Source organism: Thermobia domestica, chromosome 1 (assembly GCF_964235325.1).
Source record: "Thermobia domestica chromosome 1, izTheDome1.hap1.1, whole genome shotgun sequence".
Lineage (NCBI taxonomy): Eukaryota > Metazoa > Arthropoda > Insecta > Zygentoma > Lepismatidae > Thermobia > Thermobia domestica.
In genome coordinates this window covers 226,133,980-226,150,396 of record NC_137454.1, presented here as the reverse complement: position 1 = coordinate 226,150,396, position 16,417 = coordinate 226,133,980, and the positions used below count along the sequence as shown (strand labels likewise).

At 38.0% G+C, this 16,417-nt stretch overlaps 1 protein-coding gene across 1 annotated transcript in view; it reads right to left on the bottom strand.

Annotated features, from left to right (window-relative positions):
• Window positions 1–6,929, bottom strand: part of LOC145667100 (phospholipase B1, membrane-associated-like) — a 37,475-nt gene extending 30,546 nt beyond the window's left edge. The window contains exons 1-3 of the mRNA XM_081734838.1: window positions 6,750–6,929; window positions 2,341–2,539; window positions 932–1,158 (exon numbers count right to left, since the gene is read on the bottom strand). Of these exons, the coding sequence (XP_081590964.1) occupies window positions 932–1,158; window positions 2,341–2,539; window positions 6,750–6,923 (600 nt within the window). The 5' untranslated portion in view covers window positions 6,924–6,929. The remainder of the gene's footprint in view (window positions 1–931; window positions 1,159–2,340; window positions 2,540–6,749) is intronic.
• Window positions 6,930–16,417: the final 9,488 nt, after the last annotated feature.

Sequence of the window (16,417 nt, the reverse complement as noted above, 5' to 3'; positions counted from 1 at the left end):
GTGGATTCAGTAGATGAATTTTCATCTCTATATATAGTAGCTATTGGTTGGCTTCCCAAGAAAAGAGTCAAGTGCGGCTGAAAGATCCAGTGGATGTAATTTGTGCATGCAAAATGCATGGATTTGTAGGAAATGAAATTGATAATATTGTATGTTGACGAGAACCGATTGTCCGTTAGCGAGAATCGATTGCGATCTTCGTCATCACAATGAAGTATCCTAGGGACGAAGCTCAAGCGAAGGAGGAAATGGAAGATAAATTGATGTAAGAGTTCAAAAAACAAGTTGCCTTTCGTAAGTGAAACTTCCATCAACCCAGTAATTGTCGTGTATGTGCTATGCTCACAAATGTGTATTGTAACACTTAGTCACTACTGGCACATTAACTAACACAAGAGAGGCTAAGCTTATTGATTTAGTATGTTCAAAAAACAAGATTATCATCTTCCTAGAATATCATAAATGTCTAGTAACTGACTACGATAATTTATATTAGTTGGATTGTTTTGTTATGGACCAAATTTTACGCGGTACTTTGACATTTATTCCAAGAACGAAGAATATGTGATATTTCTTGTTATCCTTCACGAAAATAGTTTTGTGACCGTATGAATTTTCTGACATTTACATGAGTAAACGTTCTGCCATCTGCTGTTCCTATGTCCACTATAACAGTGTTATTTTAATTTCATTCCACGTATTCATAACTCTCATTCCATCAATTATTTCATTATGTTCTGGATGTATTTCGATCTGATCGAGTATACTCTTAAACAAATATGAATTTGATCTTATTTTCAGATTTTCTTTGGTAGAACATCAATACTAGTGTTACCAGTGCACATACATTAACCTTTATAAGTTTATATACTATTTCTTTAACCGTAAAATCTTTATAAGTATACACCAGTTTCTAAAAGTACGTTCTCACCTTCCAACGGTTTTTCCAATCTCCATAACCTCCTGAATTTAGCCTTTGTATTAAAATCTTAGCCATGAACATGAGATCCTTATCTGAAGCTCCTGGGAATGCTACATTTAATTTAGAATCACGGTGATACCACGAAGAATCCCGCACCGAATATCCTTCCAGGTAAGGATTGAATTCTTTTAGAAAATTCGGAATTGTTGGATACTGATTCCATTTACCATGCCCACCTGAGATAAAGAATAATTACTATGAAGAAAGATACAGAAATAATTGTATATTTTTGATATCCGCATGCCGTAAACGTCGCCCACACCTCGTGACCAACTTGCTAGTAAACGTCGATCGTTAATATACCGATGTGAAATGAAATGAAATTAAATCTTTAAGTTTAACATCCCACGGGTATGCCGGTTAGGCTAAACGAGACGGTGATAATGAGAAATGAGTGAAATGGTGGAATGAAGAATGTGGGAGGAAACGAGAGAACCCCGAGAAAACCCACGAGCACGAAATATAGCGACGTGTCGAAGGATTGGCTAGTGTGCTACTGTCGGCAGGGTTTCGTCGAGTCGGAACAGATATCTAGAGTCGGGGTGCTGAAGCTACTACCGCATAGCAGAGCGAACTTCATTTTGGTCGGTACTCCTTCAATTGCGAACGGATCAACACGAACTATTACCAGTTATGTGCATGCAGTTATTATTATACATATTTTATTTTTTCTGGCGAATTGTTCCCAGCTTCGGGGATCAAAAGTAACCCGTGCCTCTATATCATGAAGTGATTTTATATAATTGTATGAATTTAGATGGCAAATGTTGCCGATCATTAGAAAGTGAGTATGGGAGAACTATGAAATAAAGTAAATGGACGCGCGTCATTTTGTAGTAAATTTACATAGCGGACGCATTTTATCTTATCCCAAAAGCTATTGTCGAATAATATACACTCAACGATTTATGTCTCTACAAGTGAGCAAAGTCGGAAGAACATGCGCCTGGTAATCATAATGTTGATTGTTCGTGCTCACCCTGGGGTACTTTTTCTTAGTGTTTTTTAGATTCACCTTAATGGAAACACATTACGCATATAGGCGATTTAACATATCTTGGGGAGTAATTTTGTGGTTCATTGTCGTTTCGTCGCGCCTCTGCCACTAGTGGTATAATTTTCAAAACGGAAGTGGGGCCACCGCGGATAGTTGCTGTGGGGCCACCTCGGTAGTTGCCTATCTGTGGTGCACCGACGCTTGCGGCATGGGGATATATGTCTCAAAATTCTTTAGTTAGTAATATTTGTAATAATGATAAACATTTCTGACATACTGATGACAGACAGGCAGACAGACAAATAAACACAGATATTATTTTATTTATTAAAGATCTAGATAATGATACAATTTCTCTTACCAGATGCGAAGGCTATTCCTTTATTCTCTACTAGAATTTCGAATACATTTCTAGCTGCAATTCCCATCCCAGCTATAATGCTGTCTCCAATGGCAGCTACAATTTCAATATCTCCTGGGCGAAGCCTGTGAACACTTTTTGGAGGCTCTGGAGATCGTCCAATTGATGTGTCGCATGGAAATTCAACATCTCTTGTTCTCTGAAGAAAAGAAAACAAAATATTGACATCACTAAAAACTAGGATTCTGATTCTTATGTTCGATACTATTTTATTCCATTATGGTTAATAGAGAAACTTTGTGTTTTCTTTACATTTCAAGTTGCTATGAACAAAATACTATAATTTTATAGGACCTAAAATGTCATAATTTGGAGGTCAGAACCTACAATATCCTAATTTAGCTTTCAGAACAAATAACATCCTAATTGCCGCATAAAGTGGAAAAGGATCTCTTCCATTGATAAAATCTCTTCAAATTCTTCAGCAAGTGAAAGAAAATATCTGGTACGTACAGTTAGAACAAGCATTCTGGACAAATTGCTAGTTGCTTTGAAACACAGTCCTGAATTCGCTCAGATACAGATAACATACAACATACATACCGGTACTACATAGCCTACACACAGGTGAAACTGAGAACCCCAAGACGGGTATAAAATATTAAAAATACTATCATTATTTTTCATTATAATCCATCGTTTTGCTCATTTTTGAGCGTCATCCCCACATTGGCTTCGCTAGTAACACGTCTAATGTATTGTCATCATTTTTTAAGGCCTTGCCTCTTTCCTTAAGACAGTTGGGTATTTTACATGTCCTATCCACGTGCAATGGTTTCTTGCACTTCTTCCTCACTCAGTAGCCTTCTATGATATTTTCATGGATATTATTTACAACTTGTAGTGCCATGATATGCCTCAAAAATTTGGGGAATCCTTGTGATTCAAGAAGAGTGAATCTTAGAAATCTTCATTTGCTCAGGGTTAATTCTTTCTGCTGTCCAAGGTATACGTAACATTCAAAACCAGCACTACATTTCATATGCATTAATGCTTTCTGCTGCGTGTGGCACACATAAGTGTAAGTGTTGTACTTCCGTGTAAATAACTTGTATACTTATATTTAAATTATGTATTATAAAGGATTAATTGTGGATAAATTGTGAACAAATTAGGCATACATAACATATATTTTATTTCAATTGTAATTTGTATATCGTATTGATAACAGGGAAAGGACTTAACATAATAAAATGTCATATTTAAATTATGTCGTATGTAAATGCAGTGCCTTATTATTTAAAAAAGTAAGGATCATAGAAGAATTACCATTGCTATTTGCAGCAAGCAAAGAACGTTGAAATTGACGTGAGAGCTCCAGCGAGTCTTGAGAAAAAGAAAAACAGCCCTAAGCCATGACACTATCACTACCAAATTTCAGCGGTTGACACAATACACTCCGATAAATACCTTTCTCGAAGCATTTGTCAGGGCCATATACGCCCATCTGAGTGCCAGAACATGCAGATTCATTCATCACTTTACATTACATTGTTCTACTGTTCCAAAGTCCAATTACGGTGTTCTTTGCACCATTGCAAACGCTTCATTGGATTGGTGCGTATGATTAGGGGCTTCTGGTGGCATCACACTGTGAAAATCAAGTGTTGCCATCCCTCGGTGTTCATTTCTGTCACTGGCCTGTGAACCTGATCTGTGACGGAGGTCCTCTGCAGCCTCTGACAAAGATTTCTGCGGTTGTTTTGCACAACACGCTTCAGGGTTTTCCTGTCTCGATCAGTTATTTTCTTGGGCCTAATAGACCAAAACTTCATTTCAATAGTTCCGTGGTGTTTTCACTTGACTATGATACTGCTAACTGTGGACCGAGATACGTTTAGCGGCTGAGAAATCTTTCTGACTGTATATCAGAATTTATGTACACCTACAATCAATTGGTTGCGTTGAATCATCGCGACAAAAGTCTGATTCTTCAGCATTTCTACCTTCACTTACATAGCGTTGGTGAGGTGTATTGATGTCATTCTGGGATCGTTTACTTGACGTGAAGGAGTGTCCGATGTGTTTTGGCAACATGGTGTATTATACATTCTTCCTATCTCGTATCCGCGAAAGATAATATTGGTGGTTATATTTAATTTTGATCTAAACTGACTAATGTATAATAAGATGAATAATATCTACATAATATTGTTAAAGTCTACGGGGGTGACGAAACACTCGGAGACGCACCAAGTACAGGAAGATCAACACATGTACAAAAGGAAGATCTTCAGGCAGCAATTGAGTCAAAAACTGGCCAGACATGTGAGGAATGGGACTACAATTTAGTGTGAGTTGAGGAATCATTCGGCAGCACTTCCATCAACCTGGAAAGCACTACAAGTTGAGTCCCACATGATTTAAGTCGGGGCCAGAAAGCAAGCGAGCATAAACCTGTGTTTCTTTGCTTTCTCGTCTAAGGAAGGAGCCATTTCTACACAGGTTGTTGACATGTGGTCCTGTATGAAACTCCACGGAGCCGTCAACATACATTAGCATCAGATTAACCGATTCCAAACCGACACTAGCCCTGCACCAGACGAAGGTCCTCCTGTGTTTGGTGGACAGCTCGCGGCATCGTGCATCGAGAACAGCTACCAGCTGGTCAGAGCATCAATGAAACTGTGTACTGTCGGCAGTTGCGAAAAACTCAAGAAAAACTCAAAACCCTGGAGCCAGCACTTCTCAATCGCAAAGATGTCCTCTTGTTACAGGACAAAGCTAAGCCTTCCGTGGCTAATATGACTCGGAACACTATTTTACGCCTTGGATGGGAAGAACTATTGCATCCACCATACTCCCTGGACATTGCACCGTCCGATTATCACCTGTTCCATTTCATGGACAATCACATTAGAGGACGCCAGTTCAAATCCCTAGTAGAGGTAGAAAATGCATCTGATAACTTCTTCAATTCATGGACTACCAAGTTTTTCCGCAATGGAATCCGTGGCCTTCTAGAACGTTGGCAGAAGGTCGTCGATGCTGATGGGAACTATTTTTGATTCACTATTACTAATTTTATAATAGAAAGGAATGAACAACTGGAACACATTTCCCTGTAATAATAACGACTAAATTTACATTGCGATTTTCACCAAAAACTTTCCAAAATCCAACACAGTTGATTACAAAGATTCAGAAATCTTTATAGATGAATTTCGAAGAAAGAAAGAAAGAAAGAAAGAAAGAAAGAAAGAAAGAAAGAAAGAAAGAAAGAAAGAAAGAAAGAAAGAATGAATGAATAAACGAATGAATGAATGAATGAAAAAATCAAACGAAGTAAAAATATTTAACTTTGAAAATAAGCTGCTCATAATCAGATTACTTTTATATTGCCAACATTAATAATTTAGTTATCAAGTTAGATGTTTTCAGCTCGTAGATAATGGGAAGGAAAGTAGCTACAGAGTTCGCAGACTAAGAGAAATTTCCTGAATCTAGTGAAATTCCGTGTCAAGATTTAGGAAACAGGAAAAGAACATGTTTTTTTAATAGCAAAATTCTGAGATTCACATAAATACATCTCTGATGTCTTTTTCTTTCCGGAATCCAAATTGATCTTCTTCCAACATCTAATTTCCATCCGCCTGTTTGGTTATTAAGGAAACATTTATTTGTGACTTATGAACAAACTGGCCTAAGTAGTTTTCGAGAAAATCTTAAAAAAAAAAAAAAAAAAAAACCTAACTCCCTACAGTTAACTACCACTTGCAGATATTTTCCGGAGAAATGACTTATACCCACAGTATGGAGTTTTTAATTTAATATTGACTTATGTAATATAAACAAAGTCATTATAGCTGTTTTGAGAAAATTGCAATTTTTAATTTTCAGCCTTCAGTAAAGTAATCTTATTAAAAATCCACCTAGAAATCTTACTGATCTGATCCACGTATCTGATTTGGTTCAGATTCGTCTCTAGGCGAGTGTACATCATTGGGAACGGATAAGTAGATGAGTAGATAAGGAAAATTCAATTTTTAGGTATCTATTGGCCAGAAAACCTGTAAATTCGTTAAAATCTTTCATTCATTTTCTTTTCACGATCAGTGTGCTTTCTTTTTTTCGTATTTCAAAAGTAAAAACAAATATATGGTAGGAAATTTGTCTTCAAAAGTTAACAAATACGGGTAAAGCACAGGACATAATGAATAGAAAAATGAATTATGTAGTTTAACTCAGGCTAGTCGCAAAGTATTACTGATACTTGGAAACACGTTCACAGAAATCAACATTTTTTACTGTATATCTGTTCAAATCTGTACATTAAAATCAAAAGGTTTGCTTTGTAGCATATTTCACATACGTTAATGTTAGTAATAAAAGATGAATGAAATACGTACAATTTTGGAATCAAGTATTTCTCCTGTTCTTCCAAAGATGGTATATATAATATTGTAGGTCATTTCAGAAAAATTATGGCTATCCAACACAGCTTGCCGCAAACGCCCTACGAAAGATTGTCCCGTGACGGCTGTTGACAAAATCATAATAAATAAACCACTTTGCAGAAGCATGCTCAAGAACCTGAAACAAGTAAAAATAACAGAAAATAAATAGATTTCTACACTCTAATATAACACAATCCGACGATAAGGATGGAATGATCAAAAGTCATGTTCTAGCTTTCAAGTTATTATTTTATTTTAGAATTAATTATTATAGTCGATATTAGAAAGAAAGAATAGTAATTTTTGGTCACTAAAGAACTCGACGACAACTCAACTAATATAAAAGAAAAGAAAGACAACAATTTCCAAGAGTAGTTTTACACAGACGTATCTATCTTACTATATCTTCTAAACGTAAGAGTTACGAGAAGTCTTATAAAATATGCTGCAATGTCAATCAACAGCATAGGTCTTGCCCTCGAGACCCGGGTTCGATTTCCGGTGGAGTTCATTTGGTTCGGCTCCTACATATACTGTAGGTCCACGTCTCACGTAGGCTTGGTACTGAAAAGGGCGTTAAACTTCATTCAATCAACCAACAACTTAAGTTTTCGTTTCGAATTCGAAAAAGTAGTAGGTTCTCAGCTCTTTCCGTAGATACAACAGGGAAACATAACGATATGTCACATCTTCTAACTTTCAAGTAAACCTGAAAAGAAGACTCAATATTGCCATGCAATTCATGGCAATGACACATACCAAAAAAAACTTCCTTGCCAACCACAGTAAGAGGTGCATTCAACTTATAACATCTACAATTTTTTTCAGAACGGCTAATAGATAAGAAAGTGCTATTTGTTTTAAAATACGCGACCACTCGTCAATGCTTGATAGAAATGGCAACATCGTACGGCACACAGTACTCTAGCGGCAGCGGCGAGAGAGATGACTGTTTTGAAATGATACTCATAAAATAGCTACGTTTTCATTACAAAAAAAAAAAAAAAAAAACAATGTTGTGTGACACCACTTGAAATTCATCGCTAGTTCAGTGAGATATGTGATGATGGTGTGATGTATGTATTTAATCTGCGTTCGTGAGTGCGACAGTTCAAATAAGGCATAACGGTAACCAAGAAAGTTCTGTCGCTTTTTTGTGGATGTCTGTGTTTACTTAGTTCTCACAATGAGAGTTGAATGCAAATGGAACCAAGGCGAAGTCAATTGTGTGGATATATACAACATACTACCTGGTTGTAGCAGTTCAATTACCCCGTTAACTTGCCTAAGGATACACTGAAAATGGGATCTTTACAGAGTGTCAAAAGGGCGTGTATACTGTACGAGTTCAAATTGGGGTCAAACGCCACTACAGCACGGCGGAAGATATGCCAAGTCTTTGGTGAGAGTGTCGTGGCTACGTAGACAGTGTAGAGGTGGTTTAACACATTTAAGGGCAGTGAAAAAAACACTCGAAGACGCACCACGTGCTGGAAGACCAACACATGTACAAAATGAAGACCTTCAGGCACCAATTTACGCGAACAAAAGCCAAACATGTGAGGAACTTTGACTACAATTCAGTGTACGTGGAGATACCATTCGGCTGCACCTACATCAACTTAGGAAGCACCACAGATTGGGTCGATAGGTTCCATATGATTTGATACTAGGCCAGAAGGCAACGCGAGCAGGCACGTCTCGTCTGAGGAGTTATTTCTGGACAATGTGTTGACATGTGATGAGAAGTGAGTCCTGTATAAAGCTCCACGGCGCCGTCATCATTGGTTAGCATTCGATGAACCGGTTCCGAAACAGCGGAAACCAGCACTGCACCAGAAGAATGTTCTCCTGTATGTTTGGTGGACTGCTCGTGGCATCGTACTACCAGCTCGTCAGAGCATCACTGCAACTGTGTACTGTCAGCAGTTTAACGTGTTCAAGAAAACTTTAAAACTCGGGAGCCAGCACTTCTAAATCGCAAAGGGGTCCTTCTGTTACAGGACAACGATAAGCCCCACGTGACTAGAATGACCCGGGACACCATTCTACACCTTGGATGGGAAACAGTATTCCATCCGCCAAACTTCCCGGACATTGCACCGTCCGATTATAACCTGTTCCATTCCTTGGAAAATCACCTTGGTGGACGCCATTTAAAATGACTAGTAGAGGTACAAAATTCACTTGATACCTTCTTCGCTTCACGGTCCACCAAGCTCTTTCGTAATGGAATCCATGGCCTTCCAGAACGTTGGCACAAACTCGTCGATGCTGATGGGTACTATTTTTGATCTTCCAGGTACAGTTTAGGTGACATATCGATGTTTGAAGGTGGTGTGTGAAAAAGCGGGATAACTTTCTTGGTTACCTATTTAGAACGTTTGATGTCACACAACGTACTGCCTTTAAACTGTCGCACCCACGAACGCACATTACACATATCCATGACACCATCATTACATGTCTCAACTGGCCATGAATTTCAAGCATATCACACCAGCAAAAATAGAGAAAACGAATAATTACAGACGTTCTTGTAATGAAAACGTCGTCATTTTACGAATATCGTAAGTATCAAAAGCAGTTATCACTCTCACCTGCTGCTGCTAGTGTTCTGTGTGCCCTACAATGTTGTCATCTCTCAACGAATATCGCTTATTCTCTTCATCTTGATAGAGTCAGGGGTAAAAGTGAGGGGAACGCAGGGACGCCGTCCTCTCACCTCCAGAAAATATGTACAGTGTCCCCCAGTTCGTAACAAATTACAACGGGCAAAGATAGGCAGGAGGACGGCGTGACGTCATGCTACTACCTACCGTTCCCCAACAATTTCAGAACCACTTTCACCCCTGGATAGTATTTATTTAACAATGAAAATAGTAAAAATATTAAATTAGCAATAAGCAAATACAGTACATAACTTTGTATGTGGACATTCCATAGATCAATGCATACATCTTATGAACTATAAACTCATGTTCTGATTCTATATATAGTCATACATACATAATACACATATACACTTACATACATATATATGCTTATACATAAACCAGTATTTATACATGCAAAATATATATGCACGAACACACAACGTATATATCTCTTACATTTTATATGCACACATCCATATGTTCGGTTTGGGTACAAAACCTCGCGGCCAGAACCTCGCGGCGACAACCTCGCGGACTAAAACCTCGTCTGGCCAAAACTTCGCCTCCCAAAACCTCGCGGCCCAAAATCTCGCAGGGCCGAAACCTCGCCAGGCCAAAACCTCGCCGCCCAAAACCTCGCGGGACAAAATCTCGCCGGGCCAAAATCCCGCCTGGCCAAAACCTCGCCACCCAAAACGTCGCGGCCCAAAATTTCGCGGGGCCAAAACCTCGCCTGGCCAAAACCTCGCCACCCAAAACCTCGCGGGCCAAAATCTCGCCGTTCCAAAACCTCGCCTTGCCAAAACCTCGCGCCCCAAAATATCGCCATACTAAAAATATCGCCTGACCAAAATCTCGTTGTAATGATCTCGCGACACAGAATCTCGCCTGGTCTAAATTAAGCGAGACGTAGTGTCGCCTAGGAAGAAATCTCGTCAGGATAAAATCTCTTCACGACGATTTCTTCAATGTAGAATGTTCTATCGCCAGATTTACAAAACTTATTAGGTTTTGAAAGTTGACATTTTGTATAAATCTTCTTGCTCCACAAGGGCACTAGCTCCAGATAAGTTAATATTTTGCGAAATGCATTCCCTAAGGAGGAATGGAATGGAAGGCCTTGAATGAATTTAGCCGTTCTCCAGATCTAAAAAACTACTAAACACAGAACCTTTACGTTTTGGAACAAATCTTCTCCTTGTACCATAAGAAGGTATGTTGCAAAATGCTCCTCGTAAGGGAGTGTTGAAGTTTGGATAATCCTTGAGCGTTGGCTTGATGTCAGGACCCACGAGATTTTGGCGGCGAGGTTTTGGCCACGCGATGTTTTGGGTGGCGAGGTTTTGGCCCGGCGAGATTTTGGGCGGCGAGGTTTTGGCAACGCGAGGTTTTGGCCCGGCGAGATTTTGTCCCGCGAGGTTTTGGGCGGCGAGGTTTTGGCCACGCGAGGTTTTGGGCGGCGAGGTTTTGGCCACGCGAAGTTTTGGCCCGGCGAGATTTTGTCCCGCGAGGTTTTGGGCGGCGAGGTTTTGGCCACGCGAGGTTTTGGCCCGGCGAGGTTTTGTCCCGCGAGGTTTTGGCCGGCGAGATTTTGGGCGGCGATGTTTCGGCCGCGAGATTTTGTCCGTATCCCCATATGTTCACCATGGATATTGTACATTATAAAAAGTATGAAAGCTATAAATATGATTATCGGAGTTAATATACACTCATGTGCAAAACTTAAGAATAATGTGAAAATACATAGACAACAGTTTTGGAGAGTACGGTAAATACATAAAATGTATCCTATTACACATACCTGACTTCTTGACATGCGTAACTCCTGATGTTGCCGCTTGGTGATGCTGTATACACCCATTGAACGATGGTTCGTGATAAACGTTGCTTCCACACGCAAGCACTTTAAGAGTTCTGTACAGTTCACTAAGGCGTGAGTCCTGTTCGAGGCGTAAAAGTTTTGTGAGTCAAAGTTGCATTACTTGACATAGTGTCAGTGTACGTGTAGGAGAATGGCGCAAAGAGACCATATTGATAATGTTATGCGAGGGCGACTCGAGAGGTGTCAGAACCAGATGGACGCGTCTCGGGAATTGGGTGCCCCACAAAGCGCCATCTCGGGCATCTGGCGACGATTCCAAAGGGGTGAAAACGTCTCTCGGAGGTTCGGCGGAAGTCGTCCAAAGAGCACCAGTGACTAGAAAGACCGTTAAATACGTCTAACTGCCAAGCGCAACAGATCCAGCACCACCTCAGATTTCTCTAGGGACCTTGGAGCTGCTACAGGAACATCAGTGTCAAGATTTACGGTGTACAGACGGTTAGCTGTTTGACACTTGTATCCCAGAAGACCAGCAAGGTGTGCTCCATTGATCCCACAGCAAAGAAGAGCTGGGTTGAATTGGTCCAGAGAACATCACGCATAGACCCCTGAACGATGGCGTCATGTCCTGTTCACAGATAAATTCAGGTTCATTCTCACCAGTGATTCTCGACGTGTGTTTATCTGGAGAGAACCAGGAACACGGATCCTTCCAGCTTACATGACTGCTGTAGACCAGTACACGGGTGGCGGACTTATGGTATGGGTGGGATCATCGTTGGGTGCCGTACATCTCTACATGTCTTCCCACGGGGTACTGTCGCTGGTGCAATGTATTGGGAAGACATCTTGAACCAATACATTCCCCTGTTTCAGGGAGCAGTGGGTCCTGATTTCATTTTAATGGATGATAACGCACGTCCCCATCGCGCTGCCATAGTTGATGAATACCTTGAGCACCAGGATAGCAGGCGATTCAACTGGCCAGTTGCTCACCGGACTTGACCCGATCGAGCATTCGTGGGACATGCTTGGCAGGCGAATTGCACGTCGTCAAATGGCTCCAAGATCCATTCCTAAGCTTCGGGAGGCACTTGTACAGAAATGGCAAAACACACCCCAGCCACTTCTTGATAATATCATTCTCAACATGATATGACGTTGCGGTGCATGTGTTGCAGTGCGGGGCAATCATACACACTATTGATGTCCTGTATCTTACGCTTAACCCTCGAAAACCACATTGGTCTATTTCCGAATTTTCCCATGCCCATGCATTTTCGTCTCTGTTGCCCATTCTGTTCATTTTCTTCCAGTGTTTTCGCACTGTATCCATTTGCAATTCCACATTCCAATAATATATGTCTGACTCACCATTCTCTGAGTTCAATAAATCATGCAGATAGCTTTAGTCTTAAGTTTTGCACATGAGTGTAGTAATACATAACATTAATTACTTTTTCTATTCAACTTTAAGTTCGCACTTGCTCATGATTCCTTAAATATTTTTTCTTTCAAACTTAAGTCAAAATCATCGATACTTTTAGCTATATTATTATTAAATGAACAAAATCTTATTAAAGGTGAGTTATTCTATGTGTTCGTTTTTGCAATTGTATTCCATAATAATTTTCTCGTTCTTAGAGTTCTTGATTTTGTATTGAGTTTAATATACTGCAAAAACTCACTGTTATCGAATTTATCATTTACTACTTTAAATAAACACTTTCCTTGCACAATAACACATATATCCGAAAAAGTTGTATAATTGAATTTGTTCAGTAGTCTGGAATACAAAATTTTATTAGTAATTGAAGATTCTACAGTTTTCTTGTAGTATAGATATCTTAGAAATCTTTTCTGATTTCTTTCTAATTGATTGTTTTGAGTTATGTATTTCGTAGTCCAGTTCGCTAAGGCGTATTCCATCTTCGATCTTACAATACTGTTAAGAAGAGTTCCTATACTTCAATGTTTGTAAACATCTTCGTGTTTCTAATAATAAATCCTAATTGCTTTAAAGCGTTATGTGTTACCAACGAAGTATGTTTATTAAACGACATATCACAGCTGAAAGTAATACCCAAATCTTTGTATGTATATACACGTTCCAATTCTTTGTTGTCAATCATGTAGGGTTTAATTTTAGTTGACCTTCTTTGTTTTGAAAATATCATGAATTTACACTATAATTTATTCTATTTAAAATATAATTTATTCTCTATATTCCTTTTATATATATTATTTAGAACCTCATTCAGTTTCAATACATCCTGATTTTCCTGTATGTCTTTGTATAATTTTAAATCGTCAGCATATAATAAACATTTAGAATATTTCACATATTTGAGGTCATTTATAAAAATCAGGAGCAATAAGGGTCGTAAGTTTGAGCCCTGCGGGACACCGGAATTAATATTATAACTAAATATCTTTTGTGATTAAAGTATACATACTGTTTTCTTTGATACAAGTAGTATTTAAACAGTTTTAGTAGATTTGATGAGAATCCATAACTTGAGAGTTTTTTTAAGTACTATGTCATGATTGTATCAAATGCCTTTGCAAAATCAATATATATTGTGTTTACTCGCTTGCGATCGTGTATAGCTTCATGAACGAATTGAATGAAATTAATTGAATGAAATTAAGTAAATTTGTTACCGACGATCTTCTAGGGTAAAATCCATGCTGGTTTTCACAAATATAGTTCTTTACATGGTTAAAAGCACGATCGTAGAATATTTGTTCGAAAACTTTTATGGTGCACAAATTATTGCTATAGGGCGATAATGTTCTATTTTACTTTTATCCCCATTTTTAAAGTTTGGCGACACTTTAGTAACTTTACAGATTTTAGGAAACCTTTGAGTTTCAAGTATTAAACTGAAAAGTATAGACAGTTGTTCTAGTAGAATTTCCGAGCATGCTTTTATCATATATGCAGGAATGTCATCTGGTCCACACGTTTTTTTTTTTTTTTTTTTTTTTTTTTAGGTTTTATCTTTTCAAAAACTTTCCTATACTCTTCATTCGACACTTTAATGATTACTAAACAATTGCTTAGCTCCATATGTTCTTCCTCAGTAATGGTTGTAGAATGATATATTTTTATCATATACTGATTTAAAATAATTTCCAAAATCATCAGCAATTAGTATGTGTTCAAAGTATTGCCATTTAACGTCATACTACCATTTTTACTATTATTCTTCTGTTTACATTTTATATAAGACCAGAAAGATTTTACATCCTTTTTAATCTCAACTTCGCTTTTCCTAATATAATGTTCATACGTCTTACGAATGATTTTCTTTGTATCCTTCCTTATCTCCTTATACATATTTGTGTTCCATTCTGAGTCTTTTCTGTGTTTTCTATAATGTTCCTTTATTTTTAATTTGTTTATTATATCTTTTGTAAACCAGCACGGATATTTTTTCATACTATATTTTCGAGTTTTAGGTACTGTATCAATGATTATTTTATTTATTATCTCATAAAATGCGTTAGTTGCATCATCAACTTTATTAAATTGTTTTAAAAGTGACCAGTCAACTTCTCGAATTAATTGATTTAGTTTTTAAAAATAGCTTTCTCGAAGTTGAATACAACTTTTGTTTCATTTTTTAGAAAACAATTTTGCCCTTTAAACGGAATAATGACTTCTAATGCAGGATGATGGTTATCTTCATTTATAATTGTCAGTTTACTTCTTTGTACAATAATACCTTCCGAAATATTACTAAACAATAAATCTAAAGTTCTACAAAAATAGTTTTTGATATTATTTAAAGAAAGAAGACTTTGTAAGCTTAGAAAATGAACTAATGAGCGATAACATTCACCACCATTCAAGAAATTATAGTATGTATCAGTAACTAGTGATAGATTAAAGTCTTCAGCCACTAATATGTTATTTTCTTGAGACAAGTCATTTTCTTCAAATAACTGAAGGAAATTTTGATATTGATTTAGGCATGAACCAGGGGGGATGTATAGTTATAACATTAAAAGCTTTACCATGTGCAACTACTTTAACACACAAATTCTCAAGATCATTATGTTTCTCGATATTAGTGGTTGCAAACATGTGTTTAATTGCTATGAGTACTCCACTACCTTTTTTAATTAGTCTGTCTTTCCTATACACTTTATAATTGTAGAAAACATTTCTTCGTCAACAATATCAGGTTTATGCCAAGTTTCTGTTAATATAATTATATCATAATCACATTGAGCAGTATTTACACATAGATCGTTTGTTTCTGTCCCTAACATTCTGATAGTATACATTTAACGTCCTCCTGTCAACACTAACTACCTGTTTCTATGTAATTTACAAAAAAACGTTTTACGACAATGCGATTACATCTTCTAAAGTTTTGAACTGTATCACAGGGTCAGCTTGATTTTTTCTCAAGAATATTCGCCCTACATTATCTACCCATAAGAAGGCAAGTAGTACTCCCCCCCGTATATCTAGTCGAGTCAGCAAAAATTTTCTCGATTCTGATTGGCTGAGAGAGGTCACGTGACGTTAGGCCCCGCCCACGAGGGAAATTCAAATTTTCCAGGTCACGTGGTATGACGTCATGAGTCACCCTGCGGGGAAATCCCTCATTCTCTTTTATGACCGGGATTTTTGAAATTTGTTCCCTTTTACGGGTAAGATGTGTGATTCTGATTGGTTGACAAATGTCACATGATTTTAGACCCTGCGATATTTGAAATTCGTTCCCTTTTACGGGTAAGATGAATCCTTTGGTACCACGATGCTAGAGGTCACGTGATCTTAAGCCCTGGGATTTTTAAAATTCGTTCCCTTTTTATGGGTAAGATGAGTCCTTTGGTACCTCGATGCTGATTGGCCGACAGAGGTCACATGATCTTAGATCCGCCACACACCCCATGAGTGAAATATAGAGCGATATGTCGGTGATCCTGGATTTTAGAATTTTGTTCCCTTTTATGGTTATGCGTAAAGTTCCCATGAAGGGTTCAACCTCCTCCTTAAATAACCCTTTTTTGGTATCATGATATTGTACTGAAGTTTACCTTAAATATTATCGTTCTCTTTGACAGATAAGATGATTACCAGCTTTTTTACCTTGGTGGAGATCATGTCCTTGAATTAGTAG